The following is a 23,342-nucleotide window of genomic DNA, read 5'->3' as shown; positions in this document are numbered from 1 at the left end:
ACACCTAACTTTAATGCAGTTTCCTCAGGGTTGCAAATTTGTATTTTATACTTGTCAATGATTCAACAACTCTTAATGCTCGCATTAAGAACTGTTTACCTATAATAAAGCACTTGAACTTGCTAGACATGGAATTCCTCATTCTGCCTCTCCCACTTTGAAAAGTGCTTCCAAGAATGGACAGCCATCTCCTCTTCTGAAAATAGGAAAAACTGAAAAAACTGAAGGCACCTGGGGTCAAATTGAGCATACAAATAGGTATTTATCAGGTTGGCTTGAATTGAGATAAAATAAAATAGCTTTAGTAACAAAGGTTTTGTTGTTCCCTGCCTCCAAATCCTCTTCCTCTTGCATTTATAGGAGAAGAGACCTTCAAAACAAAAAATAAAAAGCCTGTTTCCCCTTGCAAAATTTGATGTTTGTTTCTTTTTCTCAGAGCTAGCTAAAAAGAAAAAAGAAATGTAAGCTATTTTTTTATTGTGGTAAAATATACATAATATAAAATTTACCACTTTAAGAATCTGTAAGTGTACAATTCAGTGGCATTAAGTACATTTACATTGGTGTGCAGCCACCTCCAGAACTTTTCATCAGCCGAAATGGAAACTTTATATCCATTAAACAAAAACTCCCCATTACCCCCCTCCTTCCAACTCCCGGTAACTACAGTTCTGCTCTCGATCTCTATGAATTTGTCTAAGTACTTCATATAAGTGGACTCAGACCATATCTATCCTTTTGTGTCTGGCTTCCTTCACTTAGCATAATGTCTTCAAGGTTCATCCATGTTGTAGCACATGGTCAGAATTTCATTCCTTTTTAAGGCATATGTCACATTTTGTTTGTCCATTCATCCATTGATAGACACTTGGCTTGTTTCCACCTTTTGACTGTTGTGAATAATGCTGCTTTGAACATCTGTGTACTCCATCAAGTAACACCTTAAATTGCAATGGAACCCTGTGTCCTCTTCCCATTTGCCCTCCTCTATGCCCAGGTCCCAGTCCAGAAATGAATCCCTCAGTGTAGTGACTATAGTTTCATCAGCCTCACAGGTGTAAAGAGAATTTTTTAAAACTCCCTTTACCTTTACCCTTTCTTCCTTGGCTGGGCAAAGTCCAGCCAAGTTTATTCATAAACCACGCAAAGCTCGTTAACACGACCAAGCAATTCAGCGAGTTCCCTTCCCACTTTTGTTACTGCAGGAAGGCACTCCGCAGGGATAAGATTGTGAAACATGGCTGAGGATAAAGGCAAGAGAGATTCCATTGGAATGAGTATGAAGGGAGGCCGGACAAACAACGGGTTTGTACAAAATGAAGACATCTTGGAGACGGACCCGGACCCAGGCAGCCCAGAGGACAGCCCACAGCACAATGCCGTGGACATCTTTGGCCCTGCGGAGCCCGACGTGAAGGATGTGCGGCCCTACGCGGGAATGCCCAAGGAGGTACTGTTCCGGTTCTCGGGCCAGGCCCGCTACCGGGTGCCCCGGGAGATCCTCTTCTGGCTCACCGTGGCTTCTGTGCTCGTGCTCACTGGGGCCACCATAGGCATCATTGCCATCTCTCCGAAGTGCCTGGACTGGTGGCAGGCGGGGCCCATGTACCGGATCTACCCGAGGTCTTTCAAGGACAGCGACAAGGATGGGAACGGAGATCTAAAAGGTGCGTGCCTTGAGAGTTTGGGGCGTGTCCGAGATGAGGTTGTAGAGGACTCTTTCAGTTCTTGAAGGGCATTATGCCTGGGTTGTGCGGTAAGCACATTCCATCCAGTATGACTGGTCACGCCACGTTTCTCCTTGTTGATGATGTTTAAAAGCCCCTCAACAGAGCCCAACAGTTCTTCCCATATGATGAAAGGTTACTTGCTGGAGCCCTTTGAGCCCCCAAAGAGCTGTTTAGTTTATTGCCTGCTAGGAACCTTTGCGTAGTTGGTCATCCATTCTAACTTCCTACGTGGGCAAGTTTCCTCTTGAAATGTGTCCTGCTTCTGTGCACTTTAGAGGTGGTTATCTCAGAGTGACTGTTTAGCATTCCTTTTCCAGTGTGCACAGTGGCTGGATTGGCAATCTGGTGGAGAGTTTCTGATTGGTGAACAAAGCATAAATAATATTTTAGAAAAAGATTAAGTGATGTCTTTAAAATGTGTAGGCTGAGTCTCTAAAGCTTAAATTCTGAGAAATGAAGGAAAGAAGAAAAGGCACAGAGTGGGTTGGTCATTACTTGAATTAAGGATTATTTAAAAACAATATCCATATTAATAAAAAAAGTTAAAAAAATTTAAAGTTATGCTAATAATTTCCTAGTGTGTTATGTGTGGAATGTCCTAATTATTTATTGTGTAAACAAGGACACAAACCATACACAGGAACTGTCCCAGGCAGATTGGATTGGTTGATATGGTCACCCTAGTTAAGGGCAACAATAAGGAACAAATAAACTAATAAGGTAATTTTTGATAATGATATTTGGCTTGAAGAAGACAAAACAGAATGATTTAATAGAGTATGGGAAGTGGAAATGAGCTTAATCAAACTTTAAAATGTTATAAATACACTCTTGAAATCTCCAACTTTCCTGATAACTAATAAAAGGCTTTTCTTTTTCACACTCATATAATTTTTCTCTTTTTAAAGTCATCCTGCATCTTAGCTAATTGAACTATTTTCTGTCCTTCAAGATGCAGTTCAAACCCACTTCCTTCATTAATCTGTATTTAACCTCCCGATCAGTGGGTGCGCTCCCCTCCCCAGAGCTCTTGTGGTACTTTGCAGGAGCAGCACCTCTGATACTGCCTTGTAAGTGTCTGGGTGAGTTTCCTTCCAACCCCCAGCCCCCAGCATGGTCCTAGCACCTGCTTCTTACAAAGGAAATGCTTTGCAAAGTGATGTTTTGATGGAATAGAGCCCAAAACCCTAAACCCAAAAATATACTCCCCACTTCCTGGCCCTCCCTCTGTAATCTCTATCTAAATTCTCCTGCAAAGGGCAACTTCTAATCACCTCTCACATTTGCCATTTCCAGTAACTTTTCCTTGAAGGACTGGCTGCTTCCTATAATTAATAGGTATTTTTCCTTGAGGTTGAGGGGTTTTTTTGGGTTTTTTTGAGGGGGTTTTGTTGTTATTACTTGAAGAAAATGTTCCAGGTTTCAGTTCAGTTTACTGCCTTCTGTCCCCTGGAATGTGGGCCTAGGAGATCCCTTGTTTACTTTGTGTCTGTTCAGCCTCTGTTTTTATCATCCTGTTCCTTTGTGCTGGTTTTTGATATAAATCAAAATTCTGACTTAAATCTGCCTTAAAATTCTTTTGTTGCCTTTTGACACTCTGTGTGGTCTGACAGCCACCCACATAGGGGAACTGAGGTACAATGAGGACAAAGATAAGCAGCCTGTTACAGGGGAAGAGCCCCAAGGCCAGGAGTCAGGGGACTTTGTGCTTTGGTCTCTGTGACCTCGGACAGGCTGATTGTAGGGAGCCACATAGAGTCCCACAGAAAGTTACTGGAGGCTGAATACTAAACTCAACTCTGGCTCTGCATTTAGGACTCTGAACTAGAAGCACCGCCCCCCACCCCCCCACCCCATGCCACTATCTGCTAATTATCCTACGAGGTCCCAAGTACAGTTTCATTCCCATATCTCTTCTCAGCCAACTCTAGAATTCTCTTCTGTATAAATTCTTGGCTTCAGCAATATCCAAAGGAAATAGAATGTGGATCACATAGGTAATTGTCAGTTTTCTAGAAGCCACATTAAAAAAGCAAAAAGAAACGAGTGAAATTAATTTTAATAATATACTTTGTATACTCCAACACATCCACTGTATCACTTCAACATATAATCAATATAAAAATATAAATGAGCTATTTTACATTCTTTCTCTTCATACTGAGTCTTCAAAGTCCAGCGTGTGTTTTTTTTTTTTTCTTTTTTTTTTCAGCGTGTGCTTTACATTTACAGCATATCTCAATTCAAACTAGTCACACTGCCAGTGCTTGATAGCCACATGGCAAGTGGCTACACACTGGACAGTGCAGCACAGACCACTTGACCATGAGGGGCCATGTATTATTCTTCTTCGTACCTTGGCACTTAGCCCAGCATCTGGCTTGGATTAGGTGCTCAAAAACCATGTGTAGAATAAATTAACAATAGTGTAGTCTTGGTTTTAAGTATAAAATATGAACAAGCCACAGACAGATTTTTTTAAATGTTATGCATCGATGTTAAAGGTCAAAGGTTATTGCTAGAAGATTAATTTGCTGTTGTTGGTAGAACTAGACCTTGCTATTTGAATTTCACCCATATTCAACAAATTCTAAATATTTCTGTCTCAATATAAATATTTCCACCTTAGACCTATTCCTTTTATTTTTAATCCTTCAACTAAAAAAACCCAAACTTTATTTATTTTTCATGACTTTGACTTTTTCATTCAGGTATTCAAGATAAGCTAGATTACATCACAACTTTAAATATAAAAACTCTTTGGATTACTTCATTTTATAAATCATCCCTTAAAGATTTCCGACATGGTGTTGAAGATTTCCGAGAAATCGATCCCATTTTCGGAACAATGAAAAATTTTGAGAATCTGGTTGCAGCCATACATGATAAAGGTAAATTGAATGGAAGGTGGGTGGGATGGGTTAAGAAAAGCATTTCTCCAAATGCTTAACTTAAAGCATTTTTTCCTTCACTGTTACATTATTCTAATATAATCTTGTCCTAACATTTGAAATGTTTTCATTCATTAGGTTTAAAATTAATCATCGATTTCATACCAAACCACACCAGTGATAAACATACTTGGTTTCAATGGAGTCGGAACCGGACAGGGAAATATACTGATTATTATATCTGGCATGACTGTACCCGTGCAAATGGCAAAACCATACCGCCCAACAACTGGGTGAGTACCGATGTGCTTGATTAACAGAGGGAAAATGGGCAGCTCTTTAGTGATTAAACTGGTTATTTACAAAGCCCTGTTAAAAGAAAAAAAAATGATGGGTATAGTTTATGGGAAGGGGAACAAGTTTCCCAAAGAAATAGAAATAAAGTCCCAAGCCTCCTAATCATTTGATTTTGGATCTGGAGTTTTCATTTTATTGTAGAGCTGATGTATTTCAGCAAATTAAAACCTATGCTCTCTATTAATGTCTTCTTCCTTTACTTCCCACTCTGTCCAGCTTAAACTCCATGTCCTATTTGTTCAGTAACTGTCTTGCTACTCTTCAGACCCCTTTGCCTTTCTGGCTTTTTGACTCCACTGTCGAACAAAACACTAGCCATAAATAAACCCAACCATCCATTTTCTCTTTACCTGAACCTCGGTGTCTAAGCCTCTGGACACACTCATTGTCCCCACCTGAACTGATCCAGCCATTCGTTTGGGGGAAGTTTACTAAATCCAGCTGATCAACATACCCTCCCGCCTCTTGCCTTCTCCCCATCTTATCACTCTCGGCAGCAAACTCTACTTTAAAGAAAGAACAGAAGCCATCACACCTGCCCCCATTCCCACCCTCTTCCTAGTCACTTCTTTTGCAGCTGAGACCATGTCTCTCCTGTCTGGGGTTACCAGACTTACAAATGAAAATTCAGGAAGCCCAGTGAAATCTGAGCTTTAGATAAACAGTGCATAATTTTTTAGTGTAACATATTGCATGGGACATACTTACACTAAAACAGTATTTGTTGTTTATCTGAAATTCAGATTTAATTGGGTGTCTTATATTTTATCTGGCAACTCTACTCTTGTCCCAGGACAGTCCCTCTGCCCACTCTAGCTCACCTTCTCTCCTGCTTTCTGCGGAGCCTTTTCCTCTGGATCGTCTGTCCCCCCTCCAGAGCCTCCTTCTTGACCTCCATAAACATTTAAAGAGGCTGACTCCTGGGCATCAACTTTTAGATGACCCAAGGGCACTCAAAGGACACGTGTCAAAGCCGACTGTGTGATCTTCTCCTCCAACCTCCCGTATCCCAGGTTCCATGAATGGCACTAATGTGCAGCCTGGTGAACAGGCCTTTAGCAAGTCCTGGCACTTTCATCTCCCTAATTTTTCTTTTCCCTGATCCACCACCTTTGAAAGTGATGATGACATTAGCAAACATTTGCTAGATGCTTACTGTGTGCCAGGCTCTGTGCTAAGTGTTTTATATTCATTAATTTATTTAATTCACCCTACAATCTTATGAGTTAGGCTTTAATTCCTATTTTGCAGATGAATAGACCAAGGCAGAGAAATGTTAAGCGCATTGCCCTGGTTCACAACTAATACATGAAAGGGCTGTGGACTGGATCTAGTCTAATTTTTACCGAGTGAACATAAATTGGTCTTAATTTTACATTTCTCTAATTGCTAATGATTATTATCTAATTACACTGAGGTCTTAATTTTACATTTCTCTAATTGCTAATGATTATTTATCTAATTACTCGTTATTAATGTAGTAGTTGCCTAATTACTAATGATGTTGAACCCCTTTTCATCCATTTATTCACTTGAGCTTCCACTTCTGTGGAACGCCTGTTTAATGGTTTCTTTCCCCAGTTTTTTGTTGGATTGTTTGTCCCTTTGAAATAGATTTGTGGAGTTTTTTTTTTTTTTTTGTATTTTATATACTGATCTTTCTGTATACTGATATATACCGTAAAAATCTTATCCTGGTTTGTATCCAGGTGGGCCATGAGGTGATCTGGCGAGAGTATGTTTCCTCAAAAGGCATCAGCTACTACTTAGCTTGGGCCAGTTGTTGCCATGGAAATGTGGACCCAGTGTGACTAGGTCTTCCAACTAAAAAGAAAATATTATGCAAAATCCCTCAGTTTGTAAATGCTGTCCAGATGTTCTCTTTAGTGTGAAATGAACAAATGGCTCAAGACAGAGCCCTGAGGAACCCTCACACAAGTTCCTCCTTCTGGAAATGCCACGGACATGAGCATTTCTAAAAGGAGGAAAGCCACACCCATGTCAGACGTAGCTGGGAACCAACACCTGAAGTTGCTAGATTTCTTTTATTCCCGAGGACTAGTAGAGTTTTAATTTGAATGATTCTAATACTTTTCTAAGGATACAGTTTAAACACTTGCTCTCTCTGGATTCAAACTCCAAGACCAATACAATATGTCTTTCTCCCAAATTGGCCACCATTTGCTTTTCTTCACAAACAGGATTCCAGAGCCTGGATAGAAGATTCAAGGAAATATATTAGAAATGTCTGCTCCTTAAGCTGGCCTTTGTCCTGCCTTTGAGAGCATTGGTTTCATGTTGTGGTTGTTGGGAACAGCTTCTACTGTACAAACACATCACAACCACACTTGTGGGGCATTAGGCCAGTGGATGGCATTTTTGGGAATTAATTTACCTAGCGCTCCCGCTAGAAAAAAAATTCTGGGGATTTGTGCACTCAGTCCTCAAGGGGCCGGGATGGCAATGATCATTCCTTTGTGGGCGATACCATCATAGGAACCGTGCTAAGCAACTGATTTGCTATTTTCTGTTTGCTAGTTAAGTGTATATGGAAACTCCAGTTGGCACTTTGATGAAGTACGAAACCAATGCTATTTTCATCAGTTTACGAAAGAGCAACCTGATTTAAATTTCCGTAATCCTGATGTTCAAGAAGAAATAAAAGTGAGTATAGACACCCACACAAACTTCTCTGTTACATGGGTGCTTAAATGGTTATTCGATATACTTCATGTTAAAAAACGGTAACTATGTGGGCAAAATCAAGCAGTGCAGTTCAGTTCCGGGATTAAGGTGTCTGAAGCAAATACAGACTCTTAGATATGTCAGTGGCTCCTTCCTTCCTCTAACCCAAATAATCGAAGTGGGAGGGAGGCAGAAACGCCTGTTGCCTTAGCTCTGAGGTGCTCATCTGCCTGTGACAATGACCTGGTGCGGTGAGGCGGGGCCAGAACAGGGGCTCGGGGGGTCCAGCTCCTGTGTCCGGACCCAGCCCACCACTGGCTGCAGGGGGCTTCTGGGCGAGTTATTTGGCTTTTGCGTGTCTTGGATCCCTCATCCATGAAACAGGATTGATTGCAGTCTTTGTCTCAGAGAACTTTTAGGAACATTAGATGAGATAACGCATGCAAAACACTTCTGTATTCACTCAGTAAATATCAACTTATTGTCTGCTCCATGCCAGGTCCTGTTCTAAGCAATGGGAATGAAGCAGGGCATCAAAGCCCTGCCCTCAAGGAATTCCCAGTATCCTGAGGGGAAGGCAGACAATTAACAACTAAATATATAACATGTCAGGTGGTGATGAAGGCTTAGGGTAAAGAGCCTCGGAGTGCCAGGGAGAAGTTGGCTCAGAGACACCACTATATTGAGGTCCCATTTGCACAAAAACCTGACATTTGAAAGGGAGTCATGTGAACATCTGGGGGAAGAGAATTTCAGGCAGAGAGAAGAGCAAATGCAAAATTCTTTGGGGGAGACTGAGCTCCACATGTTTTAGAAACGGTCTGGGGGCCGGTGTGCAGGGCTGCCAGATACAGCAAGTAAAATTACAGGACACTCAGTTAAATTTTAATTTCAGTTAAACAGAGAAGTACCATATTGGAGACATTCTTCTACTAAAAAATTATTCACTGTTTATCTGAAATGAAGGCTTAACTGGTTGTTCTGTTCTGTATTTTATCTGGCAACCCCATCAATGCACTGCAGTGAAATGAGGGAGAGAGTAAGGGAACTGGGGTGCAAAAACGAGGGTGGGAGCTGATGCCGCGGGGCAGTGGTTGCTGCTGTAAGGGACGCGTGCTGAGTTAGAGACAGGACGGGAGAGCTCCCTCAGCGCCCAGGTGAGAGCTGATGGGGCTCACACCTGTGTGGTGGCAGTTCCAGCAGCACGTGGCACATAATTCACAATAAACATTAGCCATATTGTTGTTTCCATTATTGCTGCTGCTTCAGCTCTGATGGGCAAGAATTTAGGTTAGTGGGGTAGTGCTCTGAGGTAGGTCAGGAGGAGACCCAAACAGAACGGGACAGGTAGCCGTCGGTCCCTTTCTACAGTTCACCACATCAGCCAAATAGAGAGGATGCAGGCTGCCAAGTTGGAGTCACTGACAACACCTGCACCCCTTAGTCTGTTCTTGTTTTGTTTTTAAATAACAGCTTTATTGAGGTAGAATTCACATACCATAAAAGTCACACCTTTCAAGTGTATAAGTCAGGGGTTTTAGTACATTCACAGAGTAATGCAAGTATCACTACTGATTTCAGAACATTTCCATCACCTCCAGAAGAAACCCCATACCCACTCGAAGTCACTCCCATGGTCCCCTCATTGTCTCCCCCTGGGCCCTGGCAACCACTAAGCTACTTTCTGCCTCAAGGGATATGCTGTTCTGGACATTTCACATAAATCGAATCATACAGTACCTATCTAAATGTCTATGATTTGTATCTATATTTATAATTTGTATTTAACTATTTGAGAAACTGTTTTCCAAAGCAGCTGGACCATTTTACATTTTTACTAGCAGTATATGAAGTTTCCAATTTCTCTGCATCCCCATCAACACTTGTTATTGTCTGTATCTTTGATTACAGTCATCCTGGTAGGTGCGAAGTGGTATTTCACTGTGGTTTGGATTTGTGTTTCCCTGATGGCTAATGATGTTGAGCATCTTTTCATGTGATTATAGTTTGTTTGTATATTTTCTTTGGAGAAATGTCCATTCACATCCTTTGTCCATTTAAAATTGTGTTATTTGTCTTTTTTGCCAAGTTGTAAGAGTTCTTTATGTATTCTGGATATGTGATTTGCAGTTAATTTTCTTCCTTTCTGTAGGTTGTCCTTTTACTTTCTCGATGGTGCCCTTTGAAGCACAAGGGTTTTTAACTGTTATGATGTCCAACTTATGTTTTTTTCTTTTCTTGCTTATGCTTTTAGTGTCACATTTAAGAACCATTGCCTAACCCAAGGTCATGAAGATTTAACTCATGTTTTCCTTAGAAGAGTTTTATAGTTTTAGCTTTTACACTTAGGTCTCTGGTCCAGTTTTTGTTCATTTTTGTATATGGTGATAGGGAGTCTAACTTCATTCTTTTCCATGTAGCTATCCAGTTATCCCGGCAGCATGTGTTTACAAAAGATTATTCTCTCATCATCGAACTATCTTAGAACCCTTTTGAAAATCAATTGATCATAAATGTCGGGGTTTATTTCTACACTGTCAGTTCTGTTCCATCAATCTATATGTCTGTCCTTATGCCAGTACTGTCTGGATTACTATAGTTGTATAGTAAGTTTTGAAATTGGGAAGTGTGAACTCTACAACTTTGTTCTTCGTTTTAAGACTGTTTGGCTATTCTGGGTTCTTTGCATTTCCCTATGAATTTTATTATTTGTTTGTCAATTTCTGCAAATAAGCCTGCTGGGATTGTGTTGAATCTATGGATCAGTTTGGGGGAGTATTGCCGTCTTAACAATATTAAGTCTTCTGATCCACGGACGCAGGATGTCTTTCCACTTACTTAAGGTCTCCTTTAATTTCTTTCAACAATGTTTTCAGTGTACGAGTCCTGCACTCCCTTTGTTAAATATATTCCTATAGACGCCTTAGTTCTAAGACTATTTTTACTATATATGTTTTCCAGAATTTAGATGAATTGATTTGCGACCTCAAGGAGTAGGCACCTTGTCAAGGCAGCCTTGTCTCAGTTGGGATAGGGGAGGTGGACATGGTCAGCCAGCTAACTAGGGGTTAGTTTTTTTTTTTTTTTTTTTGCGGTACGTGGGCCTCTCTCACTGTTGTGGCCCCTCCCGCCGCGGAGCGCAGGATCCAGACGCGCAGGCTCAGCGGCCATGGCTCACGGGCCCAGCCACTCCGCGGCATGTGGGATCCTCCCGGACCGGGGCACGAACCCGTGTCCCCTGCATCGGCAGGCGGACTCTCAACCACTGCGCCACCAGGGAAGCCCCAGGGGGTTAGTTTTAAACTTCTCTGTTGGAGTGTGGACTCTCCTCTTCTCCATCACTGAAGATCATCTGCATACTCACACCCCCTCTTCGGGCCCCTACCACTCTTATTAGGCACCTACTTTGTGCTTTACCTGGATCATCTCATTTAATGCTCAGAAGAAGCCTAACTTAAGAGATTTTATGACCATTTTACCGAGAAGGAAACTGAGGCTTAGAGAGGTGACATCACCCACCTTGGGTGTGAGGGGACAGGATTCAAACCCAAGCACTGAGATTCTGGAGTCCACATTCTTAGCCACAACTCCACACCTGATTTGAGGCAAACTACTTCTCTCTGTGTGTTTCACTTTTCCTGCATAGTTTTTTAAAAATTAATTAATTAATTAATTTTTGGCTGTGTTGGGTCTTCACTCCTGCACGCAGGCTTTCTCTAGTTGCGGCGAGCGGGGGCTACTCTTTGTTGCGGTGTGCGGGCTTCACATTGCGGTGGCTTCTCTTGTTGCGGAGCACAGCTCTAGGTGCAGGGGCTTCAGTAGTTGTGGCTCGCTGGCTCTAGAGCACAGGCTCAGTAGTTGTGGCTCACGGGCTTAGTTGCTCCGCGGCATGTGGGATCTTCCCCGACCAGGGCTCGAACCCGTGTCCCCTGCATTGGCAGGCGGATTCTTAACCAGTGCGCCGCCAGGGAACTCCTCTGCGTAGTTTTTGCGAGGAGGTTTTCAATTGGAAATTCATAAATGGGAATGTAAACCAGTTGTTTTATCCGGCAGCGGATTTCTCCAGGCTCGTTGTAGCTATGTTGGTGGCTTGTCTGGAGATGTGTAGACAAGTGTGATAAATTCTGCCAAAATGTGCCAGCAATACATAAATCCTTTCTTGGCTAACCCAGCTGTTCCCTTGCAGGCATCCAGGTAGTGGAGCACGTGAATAGGAGTCTTATTTACTGAACCTGCAGGATGAAATCCCTCTTGAGATGAATCATTATTGCCTCTGGTTGAGAGGTTAGACATTTCTGTAAGGCTGGTTTAGAAGACTTCTTATTAGAAGTAAATGAGAAAGGCTGAAAGCTGTAAGGGAAAGTTCTTTGCTCATGGAAAGGGACCTTTCACATGAAGGGGCTTCCGATACCCTCCTTCCCCCCAGCAGCACTTATCTCTGCAGCAGAGTTAAGCAGGTTAATAATTTGCAACGCTGAGAGTCTGTGGTGGGGAGGCATTTGGAATGAGCCCTGCTTGCAGACCAGCTTGTACTCAGAGTCTGAGCCTTCTTCTGCTGGGCTCCCATCCGATTTCAGCTTATCTGCACAGTGGGAGGCTGGCAGGGCAGCACGGAGCACCCTTCTCTCCTCTTAGTCCTCCCCCCTCCCCCTGCCTTGCACTGGCCGTTTGGGACTTGGCTCTGCTCCGAACCTCTCAGGGCTAGAGCATTTTCAGCTGGAGAAGTCAGGAGGTTTCCTCAGAGGAGGTGGGAGCTTATATTTGTCTAGCTTTTTTTTTTTTTTTTTGTGGTACGAGGGCCTCTCATTGTTGTGGCCTCTCCCGTTGCGGGACTCCGGATGCACAGGCTCAGCGGCCATGGCTCACGGGCCCAGCCGCTCCGTGGCATGTGGGATCTTCCCGGACCGGGACATGAACCCCTGTCCCCTGCATTGGCAGGTGGACTCTCAACTACTGTGCCACCAGGGAAGCCCCTGTCTAGCATTTTATACTTTTCTGATCACTTTGGTTTTTACTTGCCCTCCAAATCCCTTACTTGACAAATGAGGAAACCGAGGCCCAGAGAGGTGAAGTGACCAGTGGATGAGCTGTAGAGCAGGGAAGAGACTCCGATGGCCTGGCCCCATGTCTGGGGCTCAGTGTGACCCTGAAACCACCACATGGGAAGGCTGAGCCCTGGTGTAGGGGAGTAGTATGTTCATGGCAGCTGGGCACTGGGAACCAAGATGCCCTCCTGGCTTAAGATGGAATCAGAGCATAAATGTTGGCTCTGCTCTGCCCCTATTAAGCATGGTATTGCTGGAGAGAAGCAGCTCAATTCAAAACAAAATTTACTCATTACCTTCTTTATAAACCAGCTCTGTGCTTGATGCTAATCACTGCATGTTCTGTATGCCATGCACTTCATTCTAAATCATTCCCTCATTTAACAGTATGTGTTGTGTATTGGCCATTCGCCAGGGTATGATGCTTGATAATATGGGCCCATGTTGTGGCCATCACAGGCTATAATATTATATTATATTCTGGAGGGGGAGGTAGACAAACAGGAAATTACAATAAAGTGTGCTAAGTGGTCATGACAGTGGGAAGCAGGAGAATGCAGGGCAGGCACCTAACCTGGACACAGAGTGGGAGAGACTAGGGTACGCTTTACAGAGGAAGCAGTGTTACCTAGAGGATGAGTAAGAATGAGCCAAGAGAAGAGACACAGGTGGGAGCGTTCCCCGCAGAGAGGAAGCAGGGTCACGGCACAGTGAAGGTGCTGGGAGTTGTCCAATATGGAGACATGTTGTCCGGAGGTGGGGGTGGGGTGACAGGACGAGATGAGAGAGGAGGGTAGGAACCAGGTCATAAGCGGCATTGGAGGCCACGGTAGCATTTAGGTTTAAAAGGTCTTGGGCAGGGAAATAATTTTTGATTTGCATTTGGAAAAATCAATCTGGTTGTGGAGAAGGGGCTTGAGTAAGGCAGGTTCGAAGGTGGAGGGACCAGGGAGGTGGATGGTACAGTGACCAGGAAAGAATGGTGGGGGCTTTGGGCCAGTGAGGGTGGTGGGGTTGCAGAGGCATCATCAGGCCTTAGAGAGGAGTCCAGTATGACTCCCAGGTTTCAGATTTGAATGCTGGCTGGGTGGTGGGACTGCTTCCTGGGATGGGAGACATGGGAAGAGCAGGGGTGGCGGGGGGTGGTCTCAGTCATGCAGAGTTTGAGCTCTCTGAGAGACATCCAAGTGCTCAGTGGATAGCTGGATATAATGACATGGAACTCAGGGGAAGGTGTGGTCTGGAGATAAGACTTTGGGATTTGTTGACACGTGGACAATGCCCACAGAGGTCAGGTAGGTAATATCAGTGAGAGAACTGGGCCAGCTGAGGTGAACAAGGGGGCCAGTTGTCACTTAGCTCGTAGGGGTTGTTGTCATGTGGAAATGAGGGCCAGCTGTAGCAGGTCCTGCAACTAAAAAAAGTAAAAGTAAAGGAAGGCCACATAACAAATGGATAAGGTGCCACACAGGGTTCCAATTCTGACGCACCACTTATTGCCGTGTGACCTTGATCAAGGTACATCATCTCCTTGTGCCTCAATTCCCCCGATGGTAAAATAGGAATAATAATGGTACATACTTTGTGGGGTTGTTTGGGGATTAAATGGTTTAACCTTTGTAAAGCACTTAGGACAGTGTGTTGCTTTTGTATAAGCATTAACACTTGTTAAATAATCAATAAATGATAGATAAGTGAGTCAATACTGTTGTGAAGCGAAATGAACAGAGGGTATAAGATGGAGCCCCAAGGAGTATTAATATTTAAAGGAGTGTTGAGCAGACAGAGGAGTAGCAAACCAGAAGCGGGGTGTCCTAGAGCCAAGGCGTATGAGTATTTCTAGACAACAAGGTTAGTCTGTGTTGTCAGACATGGCAGAGAGATCAGGTAATATAAAGACCAAAGCGTCAGTTGACTCTGGCAGCAGTACCCCTAATCCTCACAGAATTCCTGCAAGGCAGGTATTATTTTATTGATGAGGAAACCAAGGTTTTTGGAGGTTATGCAGATAAGCTAACTCATGCAGCTGGACAGTGGGGGAGATGGGATGGTACCCAGATGGGTCAGATTCTGGAGCCCATGATCTAGGTCCTGCTTCTGGAAGAGTTAACAAAGAATTTTACCCAGGTTTCTGGAGAGCAGTAGGGCTGGTTTACTTTCCTTGCTTATAAGCAGAGGATATGGTTTTCTCTCTGTCCTTCTGAAATAGCCTGTGCTTTCTCATTCCTTCTTGAGATGGATGACCTGGGATTTATGTCATTATCAAGAGGATGTCTTATATATCATCACATGTAAGAGCAGAGCTTTTCTCTGTTCCAAACCTGGCTTTTTGGGTAAATGGGTCCAGTAACTTCAGTCATCTCAAAAGGAAAGATTTGCCTCGAGGATTCGAGAATTTGGATATCAATACAGTAAGTCCCCTACATACGAACGAGTTCCGTTCCGAGAGCGCGTTCATAAGTCCAATTTGTTTGTTAAGTCCAACAAAATTAGCTTAGGTACCCAACTAATAAAATCAGCTATATAATACTGTACTGGAATAGATTTGTAATACTTTTTACACAAATAATACATAAAAAACAAACACAAAAAATAAAGAAAACATTTTAAATCTTACAGTGCAGTACCTTGAAAAGTACAGCAGTACAGTACAACAGCTGGCATACAGAGGCTGGCGTGGAGTGAACAGGCAAGAAGAGTTACTGACTGGAAGAGGGAGAGGGGGTGGCAGATGGTAGAGCTGAAGCTGCAATTTCACTCACGCCTGATGTTGATGGCATTGGTTCTGGTTCCTTGCTGGATTCAGTTCTATCTACCCTCTTGAGAAAACGATCCAGTGATGTCTGGGTAGCAGCTCTCATCCTCTTCCCGTATCTCCAGTAAGGATACTGTACTACTGTACTCTATACAGTACTGTACAGTAAAGTACACAAAAGCACAACCACGTGTAGAGGAGGCATGCACGTGACAATGTATGCCAGACGCATGAACTAACTTACGTGATTGTACATGCGAACGCACATTCGCATCTTTGAAAGTTCGCAACTTGAAGGTTCATATGTAGGGGACTTGGTGTAATGCTGAACTGATTCCTTTTTCACTCAGAGCAGCAAGTTGTTTAAGGAGAAAAGAATGAAAATGTGCCTGGTGGAACAGGACTGTGTGATGTCATGGGAGTTAGTCAGAAATCGGGAACACAGTGTACTGTCCCCAGAGTCCTGTTGTCCCTACATGGGTCACCCAGACCTGGTGGAACCAGGCTCCTTGCCCATTTCCGCATCTGGCCCCTGGGGGAGCTTAATTGGCATAAAGAGAGGGTTAACCATTAAAATCTGGAGCTGTCTTTTTTCACCTGGTTGAGAATAAACAGCACGAAGCAAATCTTTTTCAAGAGCAAATTTTGGATTATCTGGGTGAAAACCTCAGCGTTTAAAATGACTCCCCAAAACAAGCATCCAACTTTTGCTGTTTTGTTTCACCAAACAATGATAACATCTCTTCTTGGACTACAGTGAACATCCCTGCCGGGGCCGTGTGCCTACGCTGGCGTACACGTTCCTCATTCTTTAATGTTGGGTTAATAGTTAGCAATGCTGAGATCCCCAAAGTGAATGAGGACCCCATGAAGAAAATGAGTAGCTTTATTTTAGGAAATCAGTCATCAAAAGCTTAATGTTTACAGCAGCATGGTGTTTAATGTTTTCCCACATTTTTTTCAGAGGCTGCTTGGATGGATTACAGTTATTTGTGCCCCACCCCCACCTAGAGCCCCTTCCAGTGTTCCCGCTTGTAGAGAACAGCGCCACCTGGGGGTGGACCCGGTTTGCGTGGGATCTGAAGCTTGTAAGAATTGGGGGACTTTTTGAAATGAAAAAGAAAAAAAGAGTATAAAATTAGGTACAGAAGAATGAGTGCTCATTTAGAATGAAAAGCGAATGTGGGTAGGAGCCCATGCAGTGAAGGGTCCTGAAGCTTCAGCTTCGTTAGCTTCACGCTAATTGGGCCCTTAGAGCCCACTACAAATGAGGCAATTCTGCAGATCCTGTTCTACAAATGAGGCGCCTTCATATCTGGTGACTTCTCCAGTTGAATCTCTAACCAACTGCCTTCCCTTCCCGCCATCCTGCTGCGCTGACCTCCCTGGCAAATCCTGCTCTTTCACCCCCTTGTGTAAGCTTTGTGTAACCAAAGCTCCTTTCCTTCAAAGTTTCATCGTGTCTGTGATTTAAATATTTTTGCATTAATATTTGTCCAGCTAAGGATTCTAAAAAAATCCGTGAGACCTAGGACTGTGTTTATGTTGTGTTGTATTTTGCTCATGGTTCTAGTACCAAGGCTTATTAGCTAAGTGCCTGGTCCCTAGTTGGAACCCAAATACTTTTTGAATGAATGAATGAATTTGTGAAGAAGGATGCTAGATAAGAATAAATTTGTGGGTTTTGTGCCTCAAAGAAAAATTCCACTGGGTACGGCCAGCTTAAGGGTATTCGGGTCAACTGTGGTCAAGATGAGGATTGTCAGCAGCAGAGCCTGCTCTTAACATTTGAAAAATTTGTTCAAGCTTTGCCATTCAAAATCTCACCTTGAAGAGGCTGACATCAGCCTTGCGTTCAGCCTGTAGAAACCTTTGGGAGCCTTGGGACTTCCCTGGGGGTGCACTGGATAAGACTCTGCGCTCCCAATGCAGGGGGCTGGGTTCGATCCCTGGTCAGGGAACTAGATCCTACATGCATGCCGCAACTAAGAGTTCACATGCCACAACTAAGGAGCCTGTGAGCCACAACTAAGGAGCCCACCTGTGGCAACTAAGACCCAGTGCAACCAAATAAATATTTTTTAAAAAAGAGAAACTTTTGGGAGCCTTGAACGGCAGCACTCCAGGCTCCATATGCACATGTAGATACAAGAAACATTGAATCAAGCAAGTGATTCTGGGAACAGTCCTTATTTGGGATCTATAGCTCTGTTCCCCTCACTAGGTGAGAATTGGCTTCTTCACTCCACTACTTTAAATTACAGGTGGTTCTGCTCTAATGTGATATACACATTCCTATAAAACCTTCCTTTCAGCAAGGATTGAGCTGAAAGGAGAGCAGGGGAGCCACTGTCCCTTTGCAGGAAGGTGGCTTTTGGTGGGTGCAGGAGTAGGCCCAGCTGGGAGGGGTTGGCATGCGAGGGGAGCTGAGACTAGGCCCTCTGCTTTTCAAGGTCACCTGGTCCTAACCTCCCCAATACAGGCCAAGTCATCCTCTGCCTCCATGCTTGACTCATGCTGTACCCCAAACAGTCCAGAATGTTCTTCTAGAGTCACTTCCTGATCACATCCCACCAGCCAAGTTCAAGCTCTAGCTTTTCCTTGCTTGGCTGTGCCCACCCATATTAAATTTGATCTTCTCGGAGGTCCAATAGTCATGCAGAGTAATCTCCTCCCATGATTTTGAACCGTGTCCTGCCTTGTGTTAGGTAACCCTCTCATGTCTCACGTGTCCCCAACTACTCTGTAGATGCCTCGAAGCCAGGGAACATGCTGTACTTCTTTGGTGTCCCAACAGTATCACACCATGTTTGACTCATTCAGGCTTGATACCTCATTCTTTCATTCCACGACTGGTTCACTAAATAACAGTTGCTGGGTCAGTGGCAAGGGAAGCAGAAATAAAAGCTGCAGTTCTTTCCCTCCAGAATCTCCCAGTCTGGTGGAAGAGCCCTTCATGATTGGGCGCTTAATTGGTGATTTTCTCTGTTCGGAGTGACCTTGAAGGAACTGGGCACGGGGCAGATGAACTACGTTCCCAGTTTCTCCTGAGTCCCATCTTTCATTTTGAGTGGATTCTTTAAACTTTGGGAACATGCTCATAGCATCAATTACAAATGTAACATTCTGAATTCAAATATGAGAGAAGAACGGGAGCCCATAAATGCAGTTATTCAAAGTTCATTATGCTCAGACACTGTGGTGCTAAATAGGTAAGAATACGAGTGCTGTGCTTGCTTTATATGTGGAGGTGACTGTTTTATGATGGAAGTCATTAACAGACAAGGCCTTTATTAAACCTTATGACAACAATGTGTGGTTAACGTAACCAAGTGTTTCACTTCTTCATGTTTAGGAAATTATACAGTTTTGGCTCTCAAAGGGTGTCGATGGCTTTAGCTTCGATGCTGTTCAATTTCTTCTAGAAGCAAAGCATCTGAGAGACGAGGCCCAAGTGAATAAGAACCAAATCCCGGTAAAGTTTTAAACATATACGTATATATGTTTTAAAAATATATTTTTAAACAAACATATATTTATATATTTAAAAATGTTATATATGTATATTTTTTTCTGAAAATGTCATCAGAGTGTTGTCTTTTTTAGCCTGAGACACCACTTACCAGAGGGAAGTGTTTTGAATCATTTTCTTTAGAAAATACAGAGGAGTTTCAAATGCATGTGACCAGATATTTCCTTCCACTGCTTCCTCCTGAGTGATCCCTATAGGAGTCCCTCGAAGACGAGGTTTCTGGAGGGCATGGACAGTGTGGACTCCACCGAAGGCCATAACTTACTCACTGTGATTTTGTCAATCACTCAAGCTCAGGGGAGGCGGCCTAAATTCCCCAAGTGCTTTTGTAGTCATTAAAGGACACACAGGTAGAAGGGAAGGGAACTAACACTTGCTGAGTGTCAGTTGTATGCTATTTGTTGTATCCATTTAACTCTCTCAACATCTTGTGAGGTTTTATGATCCCCATTTAGCAAATCTTAGAGAAATTAATTTATCAGGGTGACAGAGGTGATAAACAGAATTCCACCCAAGCCTGCTGCAGAATTTGGGCTCTTTGTGCTTCCACACCAGTGGTTCTCAACCTTCCTCCCATGTCACACGTGAGAGAGTAATAATCCCATGCCCCCCTCACTCCTCTAGTTGACCACCATTCTACAGTCTCTCTGTTTTCAATGGGCAAGTAGACAGTAGTCCTAAATGCATTCCAAAATAAGGGATTTGTACATTTACACAATGAAATGTCAAAATAAATGAATTATAGTGACACAGCAATATGGGTCAATCTTAGTGATATAACGTGCAGCAAAAAAATCTAAAATTATTATATATAGCATGATGCCCTTTTTAGAAAGTAAAATTAAATTCATATGGTCACCAGCTTGATAGTCCTGAGTAACAAAGGGAAGCTGGCCATGCATGGGCTAATTATGAGACCATGTCATGAACCAAAGTTTATGATTAAGCTTTTTTTTTCTTTTGTTGCACATGATTTCCAGTAGAAAGGAAAAATGAAGGGGAAAAATGGTTGTGTATTAGCCAGTTGTCCCAAAGATAAGCACTTATCCTTGGAGGAGAAGAAATCTCAAAATAACCTTGCTAATTATAATAAGATGTCCTAAGACAGGCATATGTTTCCAGTCAAGACAAATGATCAGAACAATGGGTTTTGTGTGCTACCCAAGAAAAACTTAAATAACATGTAATTTCCGGAAGACATCTAAGATTTCAAAAAACTTCCCTTGATCTAGCAAGGGAAAATCACTTATAAAAAAGGGGTCCACTGAATGGATAGCAACTCATGGACTCTCTAGCCTGTCCACGTCCTAACCCAGGACTTACAAACTGAGCCTGTATTAGACATAATCTTTTACTTTGATTCCAGAAGATTACTGTAACCCTAGGAAGGCAGAGAATGAGTATCACAAAAAATTACTAAAACCCTGGAAATGTATAACGGTAAGAATAAAGGACAGAAATGGTAAAGAAACAAATTTAAATGCATGATATTAATAGTTTTGTAAGCAGATAATGTAATAATACACTCTATAATTTGTTTTGTTTGCGTTTAAAAATGTCTGGTGTATTTGGGACAATAAAATGTTTAGGAGGATTTTATTAAATACATTTGTAATCAGTGTTTAGGTGTTTAGTAAAATTTAACTTGTTTACTAGATTTTAGTTAATATTTTATACACAAAATGAAACACTAATAGTTTCTAATGTTCTTTTCCATCCACAAATTCCCTTGAGCAGCATAAGTCCTAGGACCATCTTTGAGCATGTGTGTCTCAGCTTGAGCCCTTTGAAGAGACAGTCCGTATTCACATGAGGCCAGCTATGGGCATTTGACATGATGGTAACCATGCTGTCCTGTTTTCAAAGGACACAGTCACTCACTACTCGGAGCTGTACCATGACTTCACCACCACACAGGTGGGAATGCACGACATTGTCCGCAGCTTCCGGCAGACAATGGACCAGTACAGCAGGGAGCCTGGGAGATACAGGTAACCACGGGCGCAGTGTGATATCTGCACTTTATCCCTCATAACCAAGCATTCTTAAGAGATACAGTTATAATTTAATAAACCGCATAATTACAATGTATCATAACTCAGTTATGCTAGGGCCTGGTATAGTCTCTCACGTTCCTTAACTTTGCTGATTTTGTTTCCTCTTTTGTAAAATGAAGCAAATCCCACAGTACTTATTCACAGGAATTTTGTGAAGATTAATTAAAAGATAATATCCAAAGGTTAGTCATTAACCATTACTATTTTTTATCATTATTTGACCTGTTAGCATGCAAATGTTCCAACTAAACTGTTAGCTGTTAGGTTAGTTAACATGTCTCAGTTTTCTCAACAATGAAAAAGTGATGATGACACCCCCATAAGGTTGTTGTGAGATTACATGAGATAATGTCTGTGAAGCACTTAAAACAATGCCTGGCACATAATAAACACTCAATGAATTTAACTCTTATTGTGTTTATATAGATTACCCAATAGAATCAGTGGAAAAGGAGTTCAAGAAATTTCTTCTCCTTAAAGTAGGTCCTCTGATCACTATTCCCACTTTACAGATGAGGAGACTGAGACTCTGAGCATGCAGGTAATGGTCACATAGGTAGTGGCCGCAGAGATGGGACTGGAACTGAAACACGCGCGCTCCAGATACTATGTAACTTATCCGTTAATGTAATGTCTCAAACAGCTAAAACCAGCATTGATGTGGGTCATTTCAGGCTAATATGTCTTCCCTGAAGAGTGTTTGGTTTTCAACAACTGAGAGTGCACCCCAATAATAAAGTGAGACTTTATAGGGATTCCAATACAAGGGGAATTTGGGGGAACCCCTCTTACCTTATATGCAGACATATACTGTACATTCTAAGTGGAGTGATGAGAATTGCTAAATAAAGTCTTCCTGCAAGTTACTGAGTTTCATTCAGAGTTAGAAGGAAAAGAACAGTATTGACTGAGATCCAAACGTGTTTCTTTTAGACATGGCTTAGTATTAAGCTAGTCTTTGGGTTTAATATGAGAAACTGCCAGGTGACCCAGTGTGCCATTTCTTAGTCATCTGGCTTGATTCTGCTTCCTAGTGAGCCCTAGCCAATACTGTTAACAGTATGCATTCACCTCCCAACATCCTGTCCATGAGACACAGCAGCTGCAAAGCACTTTCCCAGTCTCCTGACAGGCCCTGATGTCACTGCACTGCCAACTCTTACAGGTTCATGGGGACTGAAGCCCATGGAGAGAACATTGCCAAGACCATGATGTACTACGGTCTGCCTTTTATCCAAGAAGCAGATTTTCCCTTCAACAGTTACCTCGGTAAACTAGACATGCCTTCTGGGAACAGTGTGTTTGAGGTTATCACATCCTGGATGGAAAACATGCCAGAAGGAAAATGGCCTAACTGGATGGTAAGTCCTTATGCGCAGCTCAGCATACGGTGCTGGTGTGCTTGCTGAGTAGTCCTCTGAAACAAGGGGCACATTTGTCTCTAAGTGACCTTCACCTTTCCTTCATTTTGTGATTTAGTGAGCCAGATGCATCCCAGCTCCTGACCAGGTTCTTGTCATTCTTCATTCTTTTCCTTCTGGTTCTGAGACTAGATAATTTCAACTGGGCTGTCTCATTTGCTGAGTCCTTGGCCAGTTCAAATCTGTCCAGCCCATCTAGGGAATTTTTCACTTCCTTTATTGTATTTTTCAACTGTAATTTTTTTCATAATTTCTCTTTATTGACAGTATCTATTTGATAAGGCATTGTTCGCATACTTTTAAAGAATCCTGTAGATGTTGTTTAGTTTTTGAACACACGTATAAGAGCTGATTTAAAGTCATTGTCCACTAAGTCCAATGTTTGGGTTTCCTCAGCCAACTTTTCTGTTGATGCTTTTCTCCCCTCTGTATGGGCCATACTTCCCTGGTTCTCTGCATGTCTTGTATTCTTTTTTGTTGTTGAACACTGGATATTTTAAATAGTAAGTATAGAAATTTTGGAAATCACATTCTCCCCTCTCCAGTGTTTTGTTTCTTCAGTGACTTTCTTGGATTAATTCTGTAATATCTGTGTTACTTGTTGTGTGTGACCACTGAAGTCTCTGCTTGGTCAGCTAGTGATTGTTAAGATTCCTTAGATGCCTTGAACCTGTAAGTCTCCCAGCCTTTGCTGAGGGCTGTGTGCGGGGTGGGCATGCTTTCAACACTTTGGCAGGCAGCTTACAGCTCCGCCTTAGTCTTTCCTTTCTGCTTGTGTTTCAGGGTTAGCCAGAGGGGAGAGATTAGATTCTTGGGGCTTCCCTGGCTACCTGTGCAGCCCTGTGCATGTGTGTAGGCTTCTAGATTCC

General features: G+C 42.7%; 1 protein-coding gene across 6 annotated transcripts in view; it reads left to right on the top strand.

Moving 5' to 3' along the window:
- SLC3A1 (solute carrier family 3 member 1) overlaps positions 1–23,342 on the top strand; it is a 36,686-nt gene that overhangs the window by 3,776 nt on the left and 9,568 nt on the right. For 4 of the 6 annotated variants that reach the window (XM_067703103.1, XM_067703102.1, XM_067703098.1 and 1 more), the window contains 7 exons: positions 1,206–1,667; positions 4,442–4,621; positions 4,760–4,914; positions 7,517–7,642; positions 18,819–18,938; positions 20,862–20,986; positions 22,218–22,413. In XM_067703103.1, the coding sequence (XP_067559204.1) occupies positions 1,238–1,667; positions 4,442–4,621; positions 4,760–4,914; positions 7,517–7,642; positions 18,819–18,938; positions 20,862–20,986; positions 22,218–22,413 (1,332 nt within the window). In that variant the 5' untranslated portion in view covers positions 1,206–1,237. Of the gene's footprint in view, positions 1–165; positions 259–1,205; positions 1,668–4,441; positions 4,622–4,759; positions 4,915–7,516; positions 7,643–18,818; positions 18,939–20,861; positions 20,987–22,217; positions 22,414–23,342 lie in introns of all 6 variants that reach the window. The other 2 variants (XM_067703100.1, XM_067703101.1) reach the window with 1 other exon arrangement.

This window comes from Pseudorca crassidens, chromosome 14, assembly GCF_039906515.1.
Source record: "Pseudorca crassidens isolate mPseCra1 chromosome 14, mPseCra1.hap1, whole genome shotgun sequence".
Lineage (NCBI taxonomy): Eukaryota > Metazoa > Chordata > Mammalia > Artiodactyla > Delphinidae > Pseudorca > Pseudorca crassidens.
The sequence above is the reverse complement of the archived record's forward strand: the minus strand, read 5'-3'. Positions and strand labels throughout refer to the sequence as shown.